This window comes from Solea solea, chromosome 6 (assembly GCF_958295425.1).
Source record: "Solea solea chromosome 6, fSolSol10.1, whole genome shotgun sequence".
In the NCBI taxonomy this organism is placed as follows: domain Eukaryota; kingdom Metazoa; phylum Chordata; class Actinopteri; order Pleuronectiformes; family Soleidae; genus Solea; species Solea solea.
Window position 1 is genome coordinate 2,752,784 of NC_081139.1, and position 17,019 is coordinate 2,769,802.

Genomic DNA, 17,019 nt, shown 5'->3' on the forward strand with positions numbered 1-17,019 from the left:
GGTTATAATGAGGGAACCTGGTGTTCTATTTTTACCCAGCACATAAAGGAGAAAAGAAGTCGGTTTCCATGTATGAGAAGAATTTCCAAAAAGCAAAGTTAGTCATTTCTGCTGCTCAAGGTCTTTTTTTTTCAGTCAAAACCATAAAAGACCTAGTTTGATGACTGTGGAGCAGCATGGGATCATGGGCTTCACTTTGTGATGAAGTGACTGATCCTCTCTTACTTCTTCCTAAAGTGGCTTTGTATTCTGCATGTTTTAAGCTGCCTACACCATATACTAAACAATGAGCTGTTTTTGTGTCACCCCAAACAACTGACTCCACTTCATTGAGTACGGAGGAGCGTTTACAGCCATTGAAAGTGTATTATTTATTGTGATTCTTAAAGGTGAACCCTGTGTAAAACATGGCAGCACTTCTGCAAAGTGACAGGCATCAAATGCTCCTTTACCTTTAAATAGAAATACAGATTTCTATTGATTTTAACATTTTGACTCATTTAACCCTTAGTGCTCATGTGGCATGGATCTGTGCTGTGCTGTAGGTGCACCCATGGTAATTTGCAATGAGAATAATACACAACTCGTCTTCTTATGTTTTGTTGAGTCAAAGTTATAATAAAAAGTTGCAATAATTGTCACAAATTAGACTGTTTTTCTTTTCTTTTTGTTCATAAAAACGAGCCAAGTGAACTCTGAACTGTGACGTATTTCCAATTTCACAAATTTTACTGAAAATTATAATTTTTTTCATCAGATTGCGTAGGTTGTGCTAAAAAAAAGGATATAGGACACTCTTTTTTGCTCATTTATTCTTGTGGAAGAAATGGGAAAAAGCAGCCAAAAGGCTCCGTGTTCTAAGGGTTAAGTACACTACTCAAAAATAAATGACATTAGTCATTGCTGTTTTTCTCTGATGCAGAATTTTACTCTTCTACTTTTAATATCTTTCACGAGGGAAGTGTAACTGATGTTCTCCAATGTCCTTGCCTTGGCACGAAACTACTAAACAAAGCATTACCTTCAGCACAACTACCCACAAGAGGATCTCAAAGGGAGATTCAGTGGAACAGCGTCCTTCATCCTTCAGAGATGTGAAATGCCTTCTTGAGAACGAGGATAGTCCAATATCCCACTTCATTTTGAGGACTCTATTATGACAGCTTTCAAGGAGCGACTGAAGCTTCTCTTAGGGTGGTAATTTTCAGCCTATTACCCATGCAGCTATCATAATTTTCTCCGAAAAAAAGGTAGAGATGAATTGCAGTGTTTATTCGTTGCATTACTTGCTTAGAAAGAATCCAGAGCACACAGTCGGTGCCTGATGAGTCTCACGTCCATCTTCCAACACTTCCCACCTCTTGGACTGGACAGTTTTCTGACTCATTCCGTGTTCTACAGTTTTTCCACTTTTGTGTTCTAAATGTCAGTAAGATAAGAGGCCGAATGGCATTTTCACTGAGTGAGACGAAGTCCGGTGTAACCGCTATTCAATAACAAATTCTGTTGTTCGCGGCGTCACACAGAGATACCATAATTGCTCATTCCCACAACCATAAGGGAGGATTATCACTATCCAGAACTCGTCCAAGAAACATAACAAAGGCAGTGGAGGGAAACAAAAGTCAGACCTCTAAACACAAATCTGTTTTCCAAAATGAGAATCAAGCCGCTGCCAAACAAATATATTTTATACTGTGGTTGGCAGCCAGACCTAAAACAAATGTGTCATGTCACATATGTCTGTCCCCAGGACAAGTTAATCAGGCCGTTTCCTCGGCTCCCTCTTTTATTTTAGATGACTTTCTTACGCCTGCCGGGCAAATCTGCAGCTAGTGGCCAAGCAAACACAACATTAGTGTTTCTCAAGCTGTAGCTGTATCAACAAGTACTTGGTCGAATTATAACTTTTGAAGTAAAAATATAAGCCTAAAGCTGCGAGCTGCAACTTTTGGTGATTGATGTTATTATTCTGCCTCTGTTTGGTCTTTGTGAACAGAAACAATGTAACACTATTTGTATGTTACATGTATGTTACATCTTTTATTTGAAAATGGATTCTGTCAAGCAAGACTATCAGACCTGACTGAGGAAGGAAGCATTTGCGTGTATACACTGTCAGCACCGGGGTGGGCAGGAACAAGAAGCAATTATCCCTGTAAAAGTAAAAATTTATTATTCATCGACTGTTAACATCTCGTTATTCATGTTTGGCATTGTCTCAGTTCTCCTTGTCTTCAGTGAAGTTTTTCAACTTAATAACTCATCACTGATTCCAGAAGCTCCATCTTTGGTCGTCTTACCTGTTAATCACAATCTCCGCAAAAATCCTGTCAGTATATACAGAGGGTATAAGAATGTACAACATGGAGTGTTTAAGTTCCTGTTTTTCAACACAACCTAGACAATCTGATGAAGAAAACATTTCATTTTCACCAACTATATAAACACACTTGAGCAAAAAGTACTCAAAATGTTTAAAATCGGATTGAATTTGTGAAATTTGGAAATATGTCACAGTTCAAAGTTCACTTGGCTCGTTTTTATGAACAAAAATAAGAGAAAACGGTCTATTTTGTGATTTCTGCACAATTATTGCTCCTTTATATCACAACTTAAATGCGATATAAAACAAATCATAACATTGAATCACTATAAAAACAACACATAAGGAGACCAAAAAGAAAATGTTTTTTAAAGCCTAAATATGTGACCTACAAACACACACCCCCAGGATGTCCATATAAGGAGTTGTGTATTATTCAAACAGCAAATTACCATGGGTGCACCAGCGGCACAGATTTAAAAGTTACACACTACAGCTTTAATGCTGCGTCATGTAAGTAAGGACCTTGCACATACAGGACGAGTCAGTGGTGAATTCCTGTTACAAATAAATGAGAAGAGACAAAACCATGACAGAAATCTCTCAAGTAAAAAAATAAATAACCAAACCATTGTATGAAACTCGTTGCTCATAGCAAGAGACATCTGGAAAAACAGGTCTTTGCCATGCAAAGAAGGGCTTTTACCTGATCACCTCAGACTTTATTGACTCCTGCTGAGGAGCTATTAAACCCATTTAAGAGACGTGTCAACTTGAAATATGTTGGATTTCACCTCTTTGTACTGTGGTCATTTTATCCATTAGAGCTGTTAATGGAAGGCAGAAAGCGGCGACACACCACGCGGTGAGTTGTGAGTGGTTTTGCACAAACACAGCTGAGCAGCTCTGTGACAGGTGCAGAATGTTGTATTTCAGCTGTGGTAGAAACTGTATTATACATTCTCTTACTCATTTGACAGATTTCAGTATAATACATTTTTTTTTTACTTTGACATTTCAATTTACACCTAAATCTACAGACATGTAACATATTTCTATTCTTGGTTGAAAGTCACTGTAATGAAACACAATTTCAAGGATCAATTATCCTGCTTATCCTGATCCATCACTCATACAAACGACATGTCACGCTAATCCAACCTTTCAGAAATCATCACCCAAATATACTGGACGCAAAACAGCTGTTTGTGTTTAGATGGGAGGAGAGGTGTTAATTAGAATGCAGGTAAATGACAGTAACCAAGTGCTGCCTGTAGGAACTACTATTATTATTCCTGTAACAGTTGTCTCGCCCCCAAGAGCAAATAGCAGTGGCAGTGTCTTCAGGACTGGAGGCAGTGGGAGGACCATCTCTGTGACTGTGAGTTTAATGGTCCTCACACTGCTTATCTTATATTGTTATTGTGGCCAGGCTGCTGCTCAGAGCAGGAGCCCATGCAGACCCTCATTAACGAAGGGTTAGTGAGGGTCACCACTGCTGCTGCCTAACAGCTGCAGCACGGAGAAGATTAACAAGGGGTTAAATGTAATATCAGAGCGATCAGTGAGCTTTATCTGTTTCATTTTGTCTCTCAATCTCCGGCTCTCTTTCATTATAGCGCTCCCATGGTTCGGTCGCTGGGTTTATTTTGTGTGTTTGCCTGTAACAGACAGCCACACATCTCTGCTCTGTAATCTCACATTTGTGTCACCAGCCTTTTAGTGTTTGCAGCCTCTAAGCACACACACAGAACTAACCTCCTCCTTCTTTCCTAATGCCAGCATTCGAGAGTAGGTGCATGCCTGAGGTGCCGTGGGGAAGAGAGAGTGGTGGCACCACTGAGGCGATATGATGTGTTGAGACAGAGGGGCCCAGTAGCACGGGTAGGAGGATGACTCTGGACCACCTCTGTGGCTCTGACAGCAACGATAGACACAGCACTGCCAGGGGCCCCCGGAGCATCACTTAAGCTTGTTAGCATGGCCACCGGGCCTTGAAGATGATGGGTTCTGAAGAGGTGATTAAGCCATTGCTGAGGTTTCTTGTATGCTTCAAAGAGCAGTACACAAGGCAGGGGAGAGAGGGCATTTAATGGCAGAAATACAGAAAAGGACTGCAGGGGTAATTCGGATTCAATATGGTCAGCAGTGATCCTGAGGTTGCCCTTCATCAATAGGGCTGAAAATGCTGCTGGTGGGGACAGGTTGAGGTTGACCTCACTGACATGAAAAATATACACTTGGTGCACAGGCGCTTACGGGAAGACGGTAAATTCAGTGTCAAAGGGTGGTCTGAACAGTTATGAGCCTGGCCAATTATTGGGGGCCGATATTGTTAAATAATTGTTCAAATAATGCACTACTGTGGTTCCACTGCCGTCTCTTCCTCTGAGCCACTGGCTCTCAAGCCACTCCTTCAATGAATGTCCCGCCCATAGCAATCTCTGACCGGTGAGATGTTATATAAGTAATAACCAATAAACTATGAACCCTTGCTGTCACTCACACATGACACGCAGGCATATTTGGTTGCAACGATCACAAAAACAGCCAATGAAATTTGGTTTGAATTCAAGAACAAGCACCAGAAGTCGATACAGTCTCACATGATGTGCAGCTGTGATGCAAATAACATTTAAGACTACACATAGCACATGCTGAATGCTAAATATTGAGGATCTGACTCATTATCTAGTCATGAAAACCAAACTCTGTGACCTCTAGTCTTCACTGTAGATGTTCTCCTTACCCTCTTACACTTCTCCGTTCTCTCTGATGTTTGGGATCTAAAGGAAAAAGCAGTTCTGAGAGCATCACATTTGGATCGCTCAGATGATCTGCGACATCCAGGAGTTTGGACTAAACGTATGCAACTTCAACTCAGTGTGAACTCTGCTGCCTGCTGCCAAATACAAACGATCTCAGAGATGAGAGTGAGTGGCACATACTGTAAGCCTCCATACCAGCGAGCCATCTGTGCCTGGGTGAACACATAATCTTAACAGGAAGCAGTCATTGCTGCACATCACATCATCTTCCTGTCATGGTTACACACTGAATGTAATCAGTGAATCTGCAGTACATTCGGGAGACATCTGTTGTAGTGCATCCTCTTCAACGTTAATTTATTTATCAGACAAAGTCAAAATGGCACAGACTCAGTTTAATCATCTAACAAGGCTTATGCTCCCTGGTGGCACACACTCGTGTGGGTGGATCTTTACAGCGGTGTGTTGGGGTTAAGCACTGGACTCAAGGATTCTGTCAACATGGATTACAAACACTCTCCACTATTAGCTCCTTCCACAAGACACACACACACATATATATATATACCCCCCAAAACCCCACAGAGAACTCGTCTCCCTCCTCGTTTCTTTGTGTCGCGTCTGCATTACCCCTTATCAATACTCCATCTTATGTGCAAGCAGTGCTGTGCTGTCACTGTTAAATCTACAGAGCAGAGACGGAACAAAGGGGGCCTAACTAGCCGTGTTTCAATGTCAACTGCGGGTAATTCTACCAGCAGTAATTGCCAATTCAATCAATGTGTCAAAAAGCAAGCCGTCTTCGGCTAAGTCATGTAGACAGGAGGGAAGAGGAATGCAAAATGGATGGAGAGGAGCAATGAAACATGAAGAGTGGAAGAGGACAAAACAAGCACCATTCCACATTAAAGATAAGTCAAGGGGGACACTTTGTGTATCTGGCACGTGATGTTGTAATGTATAATGTAGGAGACAAAAGAAACAAAGCTGAAATAATGCAAGAAACCAGCCAGCAATGTAATATACTCCTGGATACATTAATACATCTGAAATGAGACAAAGACGGTGAAGTATAATAATGTGTGTAGGCGCCCGTGGTGTGAGTGTGCATGTGGGTGTTTGAAGGGAACATTTCTCACTCCAAAAAAACATCACAAACATTAGCCAAGTAATCTCATATCTGAGTTAAATAAATTCACAAGAGTTCGATATCAACGCTCATCAGTTATCTGTGTGCAACCCAAACCCTATGTGTCACTTATTCTAAATAAAATAAGCAGTCAATTCAAAATGAACTCTAAATATGTCATATTTTTGCTTCAATATTCAAGACCCACATGCATGTTAGTCCTCAGCTGTGTTTCCCTGGGTGTGAGTACATGTACGACAGCATGTGCAGCCTGTGTAAGATGCACGTGGGTGTGTGAATCTGAGTTCTGGTGCATCAGAACGGGGCTATATATATATGCACTGACTTAGACAAGCACACACACACACACACACACACACACACACACACACACACACACAGCTCAAAGGAATATACAAGTATTAACAGGTTTGGTAGGTGTTTGGATCCGTGATGGACGAACCATCATCGCATTGGGAGCAGCCAGGTTGAGCACGGCAGGCTTGGATGCTCGATGCCGGGAGCCATCTGGCTTTGGATGGGACTCCTCAGGGACACAGGCTGGTGCCAACCTTCAGAAAACACTTCCAGCATGTTTGGGAATGACAATGACATGATGTTCGTCTCTACTGTGGCTCAGTGTGAGAGCGACTACTGTGTCCCTGCAGAGAGGAACATGGCACATTCTCAAATGCCACATGTTATACATACTGTAGGTTCAGTGTATGTCAGGTGTGTCTCCATCACTGTGAGGCCCTGAGTGGAAATAAACAGCATTCATTTCATTAGCTGCTCAGTATAAATCACATCTGAACAAAAAAATCCATCCATCCATCCATCTTCTACCGCTTTATCCTCCACACGAGGGTCCCGGGTCCATCGCCAGTCCATCACAGGGCCACATAGAGACAAACAACCATCCACTCTCACACTTACGGTCAGTTTGGAGTGTCTAATTTATATAATCCCCATAGTGTATGTTTTTGGACTGTGGGAGGACGCCGGAGAACCCGCAGAAAACCCACACACACATGGGGAGAAGATGCAATCTCCATGCACAAAGGCCCTTGTTCCAACAGGGGCTCAAACCAGGTGCCAAATGAACCCCTGCCCAGAATAACCAGGGTAGAGTTTGGCCCATTCCAGAGTTACCCGGGGAATAAACTAACCTAGGCCAAACTATACTATACCTCGAGGCCAGAGTATACCCCCTCTTGTGTAAAGAGATTGAAAGATGATTGTATTTACACAGTATATTCACTCAGGAACATGTATTTACCCTGGAATAATCTATATCTCAGCACGGAATTAAAACTAAGAAGTGTGGTAATAATCTCTGATCTTTGTGGAGTCTTTTATTTTCACTGATTGTGGCTTTCATGGTTGAAGTAATAAAAGTCTATGTGTCATTTAAAGGTTTCTCACCTGACTTACATGACACAGCTGGAACTCCAATAAAATGTCATTCTTGTCTAAGTACAATCAAAACCTCTTTACACAAAAGGGGTAAAGTCTGGCCTAGGCCATAATATACCAGGGGTATAATCTAGCATAGGCTGCTTTAACCCCCGGGTTTATTCTGGACTGGGGGTATACTATGGCCTGTTACCCAGGCACGAGTGTTAACCACCATAAATATACTATAAAAAATATTGTTTTTAAAAGTATTCTGTTCTTTGTTCTGGTCGAAGTAGTTTAATCACTTTTAATGCTGGTAAAGAAAGCAATCATGGTGAAGGAAGTAAAGAGAACATTTGAAGAGGACTACTTCCACTTTTTTATGGTAGTTCCCTGAGATGCATGAGGAGTTACAATCTGCAGCCTCAAAGTTTCAGCAATTCAAAGTTTCCTCATGAGCTAATTGCGTCGTTTACTTTTCTGGGGTAACCAATCCTTATGCTTACAGGACAACCCTGTGTGTCCTGTAAGCATCGATGGCTTTAGTTTTCAAATCATAATGATTGTGTCCCAGTAAAATAACATGATAGATAATGCACAACTACACAAATACTTCACTTCTTACTTTCAGACTAAAAAACAATTGCAACGTGGGAGCAGAGCCAGAATAAACCAGCTGCACTTCTCTGCTCAAATTAAACTGACGTGTGTCTGATCCACCTTTAATAAACTGGCAGATGAAAGATCTCACAGAGTAACTGAGGCGGCATGTTTAGGTGATGAAACCGATCCGGTATGAACTCCCAACAGACGTTCAACTTTAAATTAGACAGGCTCCATAAACCTCTGATCTAAATATATGACACCGACCACACATTTTGTACCGAAAGAGCAACAACAGGTTCTGTAGATTAAGTCGAAGTATTTAAATCATATGAGACCATAAAATGTCAAATGCAGCATCTGCAGACACTAGTAATAAAACTTACTTTGCACCTGGGCGTGTGTCGTGTGTGTATTTTTTCCCTCTCACACAAATGCACACACACTGGTATCAACACACACTGACCTTATGTGACATAAGGAATACAAATACAGTTCTCCTGCTGCTCCACATTTCATTAGTTATTACATTATATTATTTATAATGCTCTCCCTCCCTCCCCGTGTATTTTCTCCTTTCTCCGCGGTTCCAGCGATCATTTATGATCCAAATCTCATTATAAACAGTGGGCACATTTCTATATTTCATAATATCAGAGTCAGATCAGAGCTCCTCAGCTGTGGTAATGAAATATTAGACATATGGTGCAGGGGAAATATAACGGTACAGTGAGCCGGCTCTGCTGACTGAGAGTCTGAGACATAACGTACAGTACCGTGTCATACACACCTCTACCTTTCTTTACAGCCAGAGAGCTACAGCACGGCTGTATCTGCATCAGTGGGCAAACATAAAGAGAGAGTGACTGACGTGCAGTGTGCGGTAAATCAGGCCGCAGAGCAAAACATTTTATCTTCTATTTACAACCAAACTCTGGGGAGTCGGCGATGACACGAGGTTGTTTTAATCTCCTTGAGAAGCGTAATGGGGAAGGAAACAATCCCACAACAAGGACATCTCATTTACTCCGAGCCGCACGACTTTAAGCACTAATTGATGTGAAATATTCTGATACGTAACAAACAGTCGGCGTCCTCTCACTCATTATCTCTGATGATCCCACTCTCCTCCTCCCCCTCTTCCTACTTTTCAATCTATCAGCCCTGTCTCTCCTTTCCTCGCCTCCTCCATCCTTCAAGTCACTCTTGCACACTGGCACATACTGTATCTCAGATGTTTCCTTCATGTGATGGAGCTCAGCCTAATTTGTTTGGAATGAATTATGTATCCATGTCACTTAGAATGACAGAAATTGTTTTTCATGAATATTTCAAGCTACATATCATCAAAACAATCCGTCGCTCCTGCGGTTGTGATGCCATCACAGGGTCTCCATGAGGAATCACATATGTGATAGATAGTAAACAAGAGCTGTATTTTTATGTTTGTAATGGATTAACTTTAAGAGTGACGAATCAAAACGAGCGATAGGGCAAGATGAGAGGCCGAGGATCCGCTGTGGCGACCCCTCTAAAGGGAGAAGCCGGAAAGAAAAAGAACATCACAGTTTGATGGCTTCATTATAATAAATTGGGTCTTTTCACAGCTGAAAAACATTGAATAAGAAGCTCAAAGGCCACTGTAGTTTAACAAAGCATGTCTGTTGCCGTGACTCAAGAATTCCCACACTTAATTAAAAAAATATATATATTGCGTTTGAATGTCTAATAAAAATGGTAAAGTCATAACAAGGTCTGAGGTCACAAGTAAACATCTATTGTTCTGTTTTTTTTGCAACTCTTCCCCCTGTTCCAATTTTATGAAAATACAATAACAATTTCCACAGCCTGCTCTACAGCTTCTGCATCTGTTTTGTCGTATTCACATAAATAAGTGACAACTATAAACTGAATATTCCTTCGTTATAACTCAACATGAGCCTCGTAGTTTATCTCTTTATTGATCCCCCACAAACTGCACTGCTGCTATCAATATTAACAAAAAAGGAGCCACAGCAAACATACCACTTATATTTGTTTGAGTTCTGTTTGCTTAAAAACAACAGTACCAAGCCAAAATGTCTCAGTTTATATCTCCAGTGAGAGCACATGGGTTGAGAACCACTGACAGGACAGGAAATTCAGAAAGTAATGGGATATAATGTGTTTTGGTTTGTTTGTTTTTCATAATAAGAATAATTATATGTGATTTCTTTTGTTGAATACCATATCCTGCCGACGCAGTGTTTTGGCCTATGAGCATAGATTCAGATCTAACACGTGGAGAGACTGAGAAAGAAGAAATCTTGCACCTGCAGTCTCTGCTACCACACCCTGGAAAACAGTGCGAGATGGTCTTGATTCTGCAGATGAACAGAGACCGAGAAGTTTTTCAGAGATTAGGAGAAAATGAGGAGGACAAATGTGCCAAACAGGCTGTGGAGCTGTGAGCACAAAGCCTCACATCGTGTCCAGATGATTCTCACCCACTCTGGAGCGACCCACCTGACAGCAACAACAAAATGTTCACGGGTTTGAAATGCGTGCACCTTACGCTGCACACAACACAGAGTTTCTCACGAAAAACCCACAACACAACTTCAAGTTTTTTTTTTTTTTTGTCGACTCTCAGCGTCTCAGCAGCCAAACATGGAAGGGACATCTCGCAAACAAATTATCTCTCTGTTTCCATAGCAATCTGTGAATGGCCTGTGCTACTGCCCGTGACAACCAGATGTCAGGGAAGACAAGGCTTGTGCATAAAAAGCCAGCGCTCTGCAGAAAGCCTGTTATTACTGCTATCATTCAATTGGGCTTGATTTGCATAATTAAACTCTCTTATTGCCAGGCTCTGGAAGTCCCTGCAAAGTCTCTGTTCTTGCTAACTAGATTCCCACCATGACAAAGGACAAGGGAGCACTTAAGAGAGGACTATACCCTCAGCTGACCCCTGCATGTGACAAATCAATACTAAAATTATCCATTAAATTGAACTTGATTAGGCTTCATTTCCGTGGGTTCATCAAATATTTCTGTGCCGCTCCAGGGGCAGAGTGCACACATGAATGAGGTGAGTCACAGCCTCAACTTCACTGTGCTAACTACATGAAAGACCCTGACAGAGCAGAACAGAGCAGGTCTTTACTGAGAAACACAGAGACGAGGGCGAGAGGGAAGAGAGGAAGCTCACGACCATACTTTATATCGAGCTGCGTGTTTACTGACTGCACCCAGAAATGATTGCCCAGAAATCAAAATATCAATAAGTACAAATGTTCTTTTGAAGTGCTTTGCATAATTTTTTGAAAAAATATGTTTGTCCTTCTTAAATTAAATACCAGGCAATTCTTATAAGACATAAACCAAAGCTTCCCAAACTTCAGAGGTTTGAGGCCCCTAAAAATTATGCAAAACTTTGAAGGCCCCATGTTCCGATTTGTACATTAGCAAGAATGCAGTTATACCACACACACACACACACACACACACACACACACACACACCCAGAGAGAGATTAGGGCTGGATATATGGCAGCCAGAAACTCACAATAAACAAGTTTCATTTCATTTCATTTCGGTCAATATCAACAATTATTGTGATGAAATGTCACATAAAATATTAAGTTTTGCTCCTGTGTGAAAGGTGGAAAGCCAGTTAATTGTGGTTTTAAATGCATTATTGACCAGAGCACAACAAATCTTTGTTTAACGGAGGAACATTTCACAAACCTGAGGCAAAACATTTAATCGCATTTATGTGTGATATTGCACAGTACCAGTGAAAAGTTTGGACCATCCAAGAGAGTATATTGTTTGTTAATTATTGCCCAGCCCTATACCGCAGAACAAAGAATATGTCAATGATTTTGATCCCCACCTGCAATACCTTCAAGGCCCACCAGTGAGCCACAGCACACACTTGGGGAAGCACTGACATAAACAAAAATGCCACCAAAGACATTAAATGCAACAAGAGCATCATAAAGAACCTCACCTCTAGAAAACAGAGCTCAGTGTTGCCCATTTGGCAGCACCTAAAGCCAAACACGTGATTTATGCACATGTGAATTTACACTCTAAGGCACCTCCGAATGGATAACAACAACCTGTTGCAGACCAGGTGACACTTTAGTAAGCTCAACTGAAAAACAGGCAAATCAAATTAGAGTCTTACCTCAACTATATGTGGAGTGGGATTGAATCCACACATGTTGCACACTTGGGCATGGCACTGTGTGCAGGTGTTGTAGTTTGGTGGTTCCGCTGTGTTGCCTATGTTGAGGTTTGTCTTACAGAGAGGACAACAAGCTTTGGGCTTTGATGGTTCTGGAGGAGCTTGCTGTTGTTGCTGCTTAGCAGGTGCCCGAGGCCCTTGTTGGCCAGGCTGGGGTCCTGAGGGTTTACTTGCCCCAGGTCCAGGACCTGGGGGACCTCCTGCTTTGGGGGATGGTCTGGGGGGCTGTTGTTGGGGCTGAGTAGTCTCGGATATGAGAGTGCTGGCTTGGTTAAGGAGGGATGCACCAAAGCCAAACAACTTCCCAAATGTCTGTTCTGGAGGCGGGGGCTGTCGTGAAGGGGAACTCCCCGCACTGCGAGTGTGGTCCTGCCGGGATTGCTGGGGCTGGTGGGCCGGAGAGTTACGTGATAGATCAGGCTGGGATGGGGCCTTGGCCATGCCAGGGAGAGGGACTGCTCCTGGGGGAAACTTAGCTTGTTGCTGACCTGGGCCAGCGGGACCAGTCTGTTTAGGAGGACCAGGAACTGGATGAGACTGTGCTGCCGGAAGCTGTAACTGAGGAGAAGTCTGTGTTGGGGGTGTAGGTTGACTCGAAGCATCAGGTTTGAGTTCTGGTTTGGCTGCATGAGAAGGAGAGTGTATCTGTTGCTGACTTTTGGAGCGTGGTGTGGTCATATCCATCCCTAACGCCCTCTGCATCTGACAGTTCAGACATAGCCACTCTTGCACCTGTGAAGGAAACAGAATGAAATAATGACCATAAGCTACAGCATCTAAAATTCACTATTCAGAATGAGACAGAGGGATTTAAAGACAGAGGCAAGGTTATCAAACAAATCAAATATGCTTCATTGTCCCTACAGGAGGAATTTCCGGCTGCACAACAATACAGCAACAAACATTTCATCAATTAAACAATTCACAGCAAGAAATGGAAATACAGTTAGGCTGGGGGCTGATGACCCTGCTATGTGGATGCTCCCCAGATTGGCCAAGCAGCACGCTAAGCCAAACAGGGACTGCAATGCAGGAAACCCCCACACAAGAGTGAATCCCAGTAAGACACTGAATAACATTTTAAACTTTCCAGACTCTGAAACGGTGGTGGCAAAGCTTTGCTAGCAGTCGCATATGCGAGGCAGCTTTGGTGTAGCATGAAAGAAGTGAGGAAGGCATCTTTTTCAAATGCACCTCTCTGGTGTATGTGAGTGGCTGTGATTAGAGTGTGACTAATAGACTGTTGTCAACTGCTGTCAGCTCATTACAGCTGGGGCGTTTGACTACACAACACTAAACATTGCTTCACTCTTGTGCTCAAACTTGGGGGAGGTTGTTCCCCTTGGATTGTACTGTACGTTTTACTGTATGCTGTTAAGGTAAGCTAACCGAGAGGTTGTGGGTCTAACTGTATTTGATGAAATGTTTGTTGCTGTGTATTGTCGTACAGCTGTTGTAGTATTTTGGGTCGTGGGAACCCAATCTTCAATCTTGGGTTCAATCCCAAATTGGGTGTGCCTCTGAGCAAAGCTTGCAATCCGCCACAAAAAATGACTAATGCTAGCAGATGATGGTAACTTTATATTTACTTAATAATACAGACACAAGAGTGATCAGTCTTTTAGTACAACTTTAGTAACTTCCTTTCCACTGTCAAAAGAGGTCAATGCAAGATGGACTAAAAACTCTATTTTGCTAATGTGTCTGAAAGTGAAAATGAGTGTGATTGTCTCCTTATGTGACAGACAGTCTTCCTCTCCCTTCATCAAATGCATTCTGGGATAGCCTCCGAGCCGAAATGAATGGGGGGGAAATTGTGTTTGGAAAAATGATTGAATGAAAGAACAATTTTGAATGATGTAAATATCTCTCTGAGGAAGGACTTAAGCACCACAGTGCCTCTGCACCGGCATTATTAGTAAACATCATTTACCCACAAACAAATGTGTGGGAAAGAAATGTGAAACAAATGGGGTGAACTCTGGACTCCTTCAATAAATCATGGTTTTGGAATCTTCCCATACATTTCCTGTGTGTATGTGTGTGTGTGTGTGTGTGTCTGTTTTGCTCATGCTTACTTCCCCTGTCATTACAAAACAAGTTGCCTTTCTTTTAAAACCTTCTACCATTCTCCTCTTGATTCTCCTGCTTCTCTCATTTTCTTTATGCCTTTTCGCCCCTCCTATCTCTTTTGTTCTTCAGTCTTTCAACCAAGGAGGTGACAGTCAGGGAGAGGTTCAGTGGCGGTGGCACATGGCTATATGTGTTAATTGGCGTCCTGGTGCTTTGACAGCTGCCGCTCTATTGTACAGTAGCTGTCTTGGACTTGTGGTCATTGCATAATGCCTTAATGCATTATATATGCCATCAGGGAAAAGGTTGTTTGAGGGTTGTGGCTATGTTGGAGTTTGGGGGCACAAAGAGCACAGTGGGAGGTGCCGCCAAAAGCTTTTCCCTTTGTACATCTTTGGGTCAAAATTCCCTTTTCAGCCTGTAAAGACAGATTCATGAAGATTTTTCTTTTGATTTCAGAGGGTTTTTTGCGAGCTGCCAGAGCAAGGGGAGGAAATTCTGAAAGATGACTTCATTTATGGGCTAAAATCAAATGGCTCTGCAAGTCTGTGCCCATGGGAGACTGATTCTTGCACACATTCTCAAACAACACACATACACACATTGCTATGTGGATTCATATAGTTTATGGGCATACTATTATTCCTGACTACACTGTGATTGCCAGGTGGGTGTTAACATACAAGGAATTTGCTTTGTTATTTTGATGCAGAGCAAACACTAATAAATATTAAAGCGGATTAATGTAAGAAAAGAAAGCAGTTACTGTGTTGTCATTGTCACAGGATACACGATGAATTCCACATGAATATCAACAGTATAAATATGATTAGCTCTTGTAAATGTGAATAACTATAATGTAGTTGTGCGCTTAACTGTGCATATGTAATAACCCCTGGCTGCTTTATATCTCTATTTGATTTTATCTGGGTAATGCTGGGTAACTGTCGAAAGCAATTCCCATATATTGTGTTAAACACTGGGTTATCACCATTTTAGACAAGCTATTTGGCTTGCTGCCCTTTCTCAGCTTAGTCACAGCTGTGAGAGTAGTATGAGTCACCGGACCTACGGAGTCAGCCACATTATTGTAAAGCACTGACTCAATACTGTGCTGAGACTTTTAGCTCAACAAGACGCTCGGCTTGAAAATGAACTCAAGCTGTTGACATTTAAGTTTGCCATCGCTTGATAATCAATGACTGCACAGTCGTTTTACTGCGTTTCATTATTAGCCAGTGATTATTTGCAATTTGAATGGCACGGAAAACTAAGATGTGGACAATGGACGAAAACGAAAGTGCCCTCTTGAGTCACAAGACCTAGGTACCCTACATGACAGTGGCCTCAAAGGAAATTATTCAGTGCTGCATACAAAATGCTGTGCCAATCTCAGCTGACATCGGGCGATAGGTCGGGGTCACAACCTGGACAGATGGCCAGTCCATCACGGGGCCACTGAGACAAACAACCAATCACTCTGACACTCACACCTATGGTCAATTTAGAATGTCCAATTAACCTAATCCCCATATTGAATGTTTTTGGACTGTGGGAGGAAGCCGGAGAACCTGGAGAAAACCCATGCACACACAGGGAAAAATGCCCATCTTGGTGATAGAAAAGGTCAGTATAAAGATCCACATGAAACTCAGTCCCTTGACTTTGGCCCCAGTTTGCACTTTGGACATGCCTGCCACACCTGCCACACCTGCCCCTTTTTAATTTTCGCCCTTCCAAAGTCTGTACATGCCACTGGTTGGTAGCGAGTGAAGTGATGAAAAATTGTAATTGGTTTGCTCAGAATGTCAGACCTCACTGTCTGAGACCACTACACCACGTCTTAGATGTTAGAGCGACTGCCCAACCTAACTGCTCTCTGTTCAGTATCCTCACAGAAAACTTCCTCTGGTCGACCAATCAGCTCACATGAGCGTTATTGAAAGGCAAGTCGTGACATGTTTTTAATTTTCAAGCTCTTGTGTGTTCATTCTCATTGGCTTCGAATGGAGCAGTGTCAAGCACTGCCAAGCTGCAGCATGAGCAGCAGCAAAGTCACATCACATTTAAATGCGTTTAGCTCAGACGGAACACTCAGACAAATGGTTTTTTTTGTCAAACTAAGGGTGCCCGACAGTTTCAAACAAGGTCGACGTCACATCACTATCACTTCAGCTATGTTGCTACATAACTGGCCATGATAGACACTACTAACTGCTAACCTCTGATAGCCGTCTAGCATCAGATCTGGCTACCATTAAATGTTCACCACAAACAAACTAAAAAGTAATTTGTACGTGTGAGTCTGCCATTATAAGAATATAATATTTAGGCATTGGGGTTTACATGTTCTCCATGTGTGTGGCTGTTCTCATTCTTATATCCCAATTTTTTTGCGGGAAAAGTTTACTCCACTTGCCTTCTAGCGTAGCTCAGTGTGTCTCTAAATCAGTCATTCATTAAGTCGCTGCTGACAGCATCAGTCACA

The 17,019-nt window shown here is 42.2% G+C and overlaps 1 protein-coding gene across 4 annotated transcripts in view; it reads right to left on the reverse strand.

The window, feature by feature from the left end:
• bsnb (bassoon (presynaptic cytomatrix protein) b) overlaps positions 1-17,019 on the reverse strand; it is a 66,819-nt gene that overhangs the window by 30,248 nt on the left and 19,552 nt on the right. For all 4 annotated transcript variants that reach the window (XM_058631781.1, XM_058631780.1, XM_058631779.1 and 1 more), the window contains exon 3: positions 12,399-13,190. In XM_058631781.1, coding sequence (XP_058487764.1) covers positions 12,399-13,190 — 792 coding nt within the window. The remainder of the gene's footprint in view (positions 1-12,398; positions 13,191-17,019) is intronic.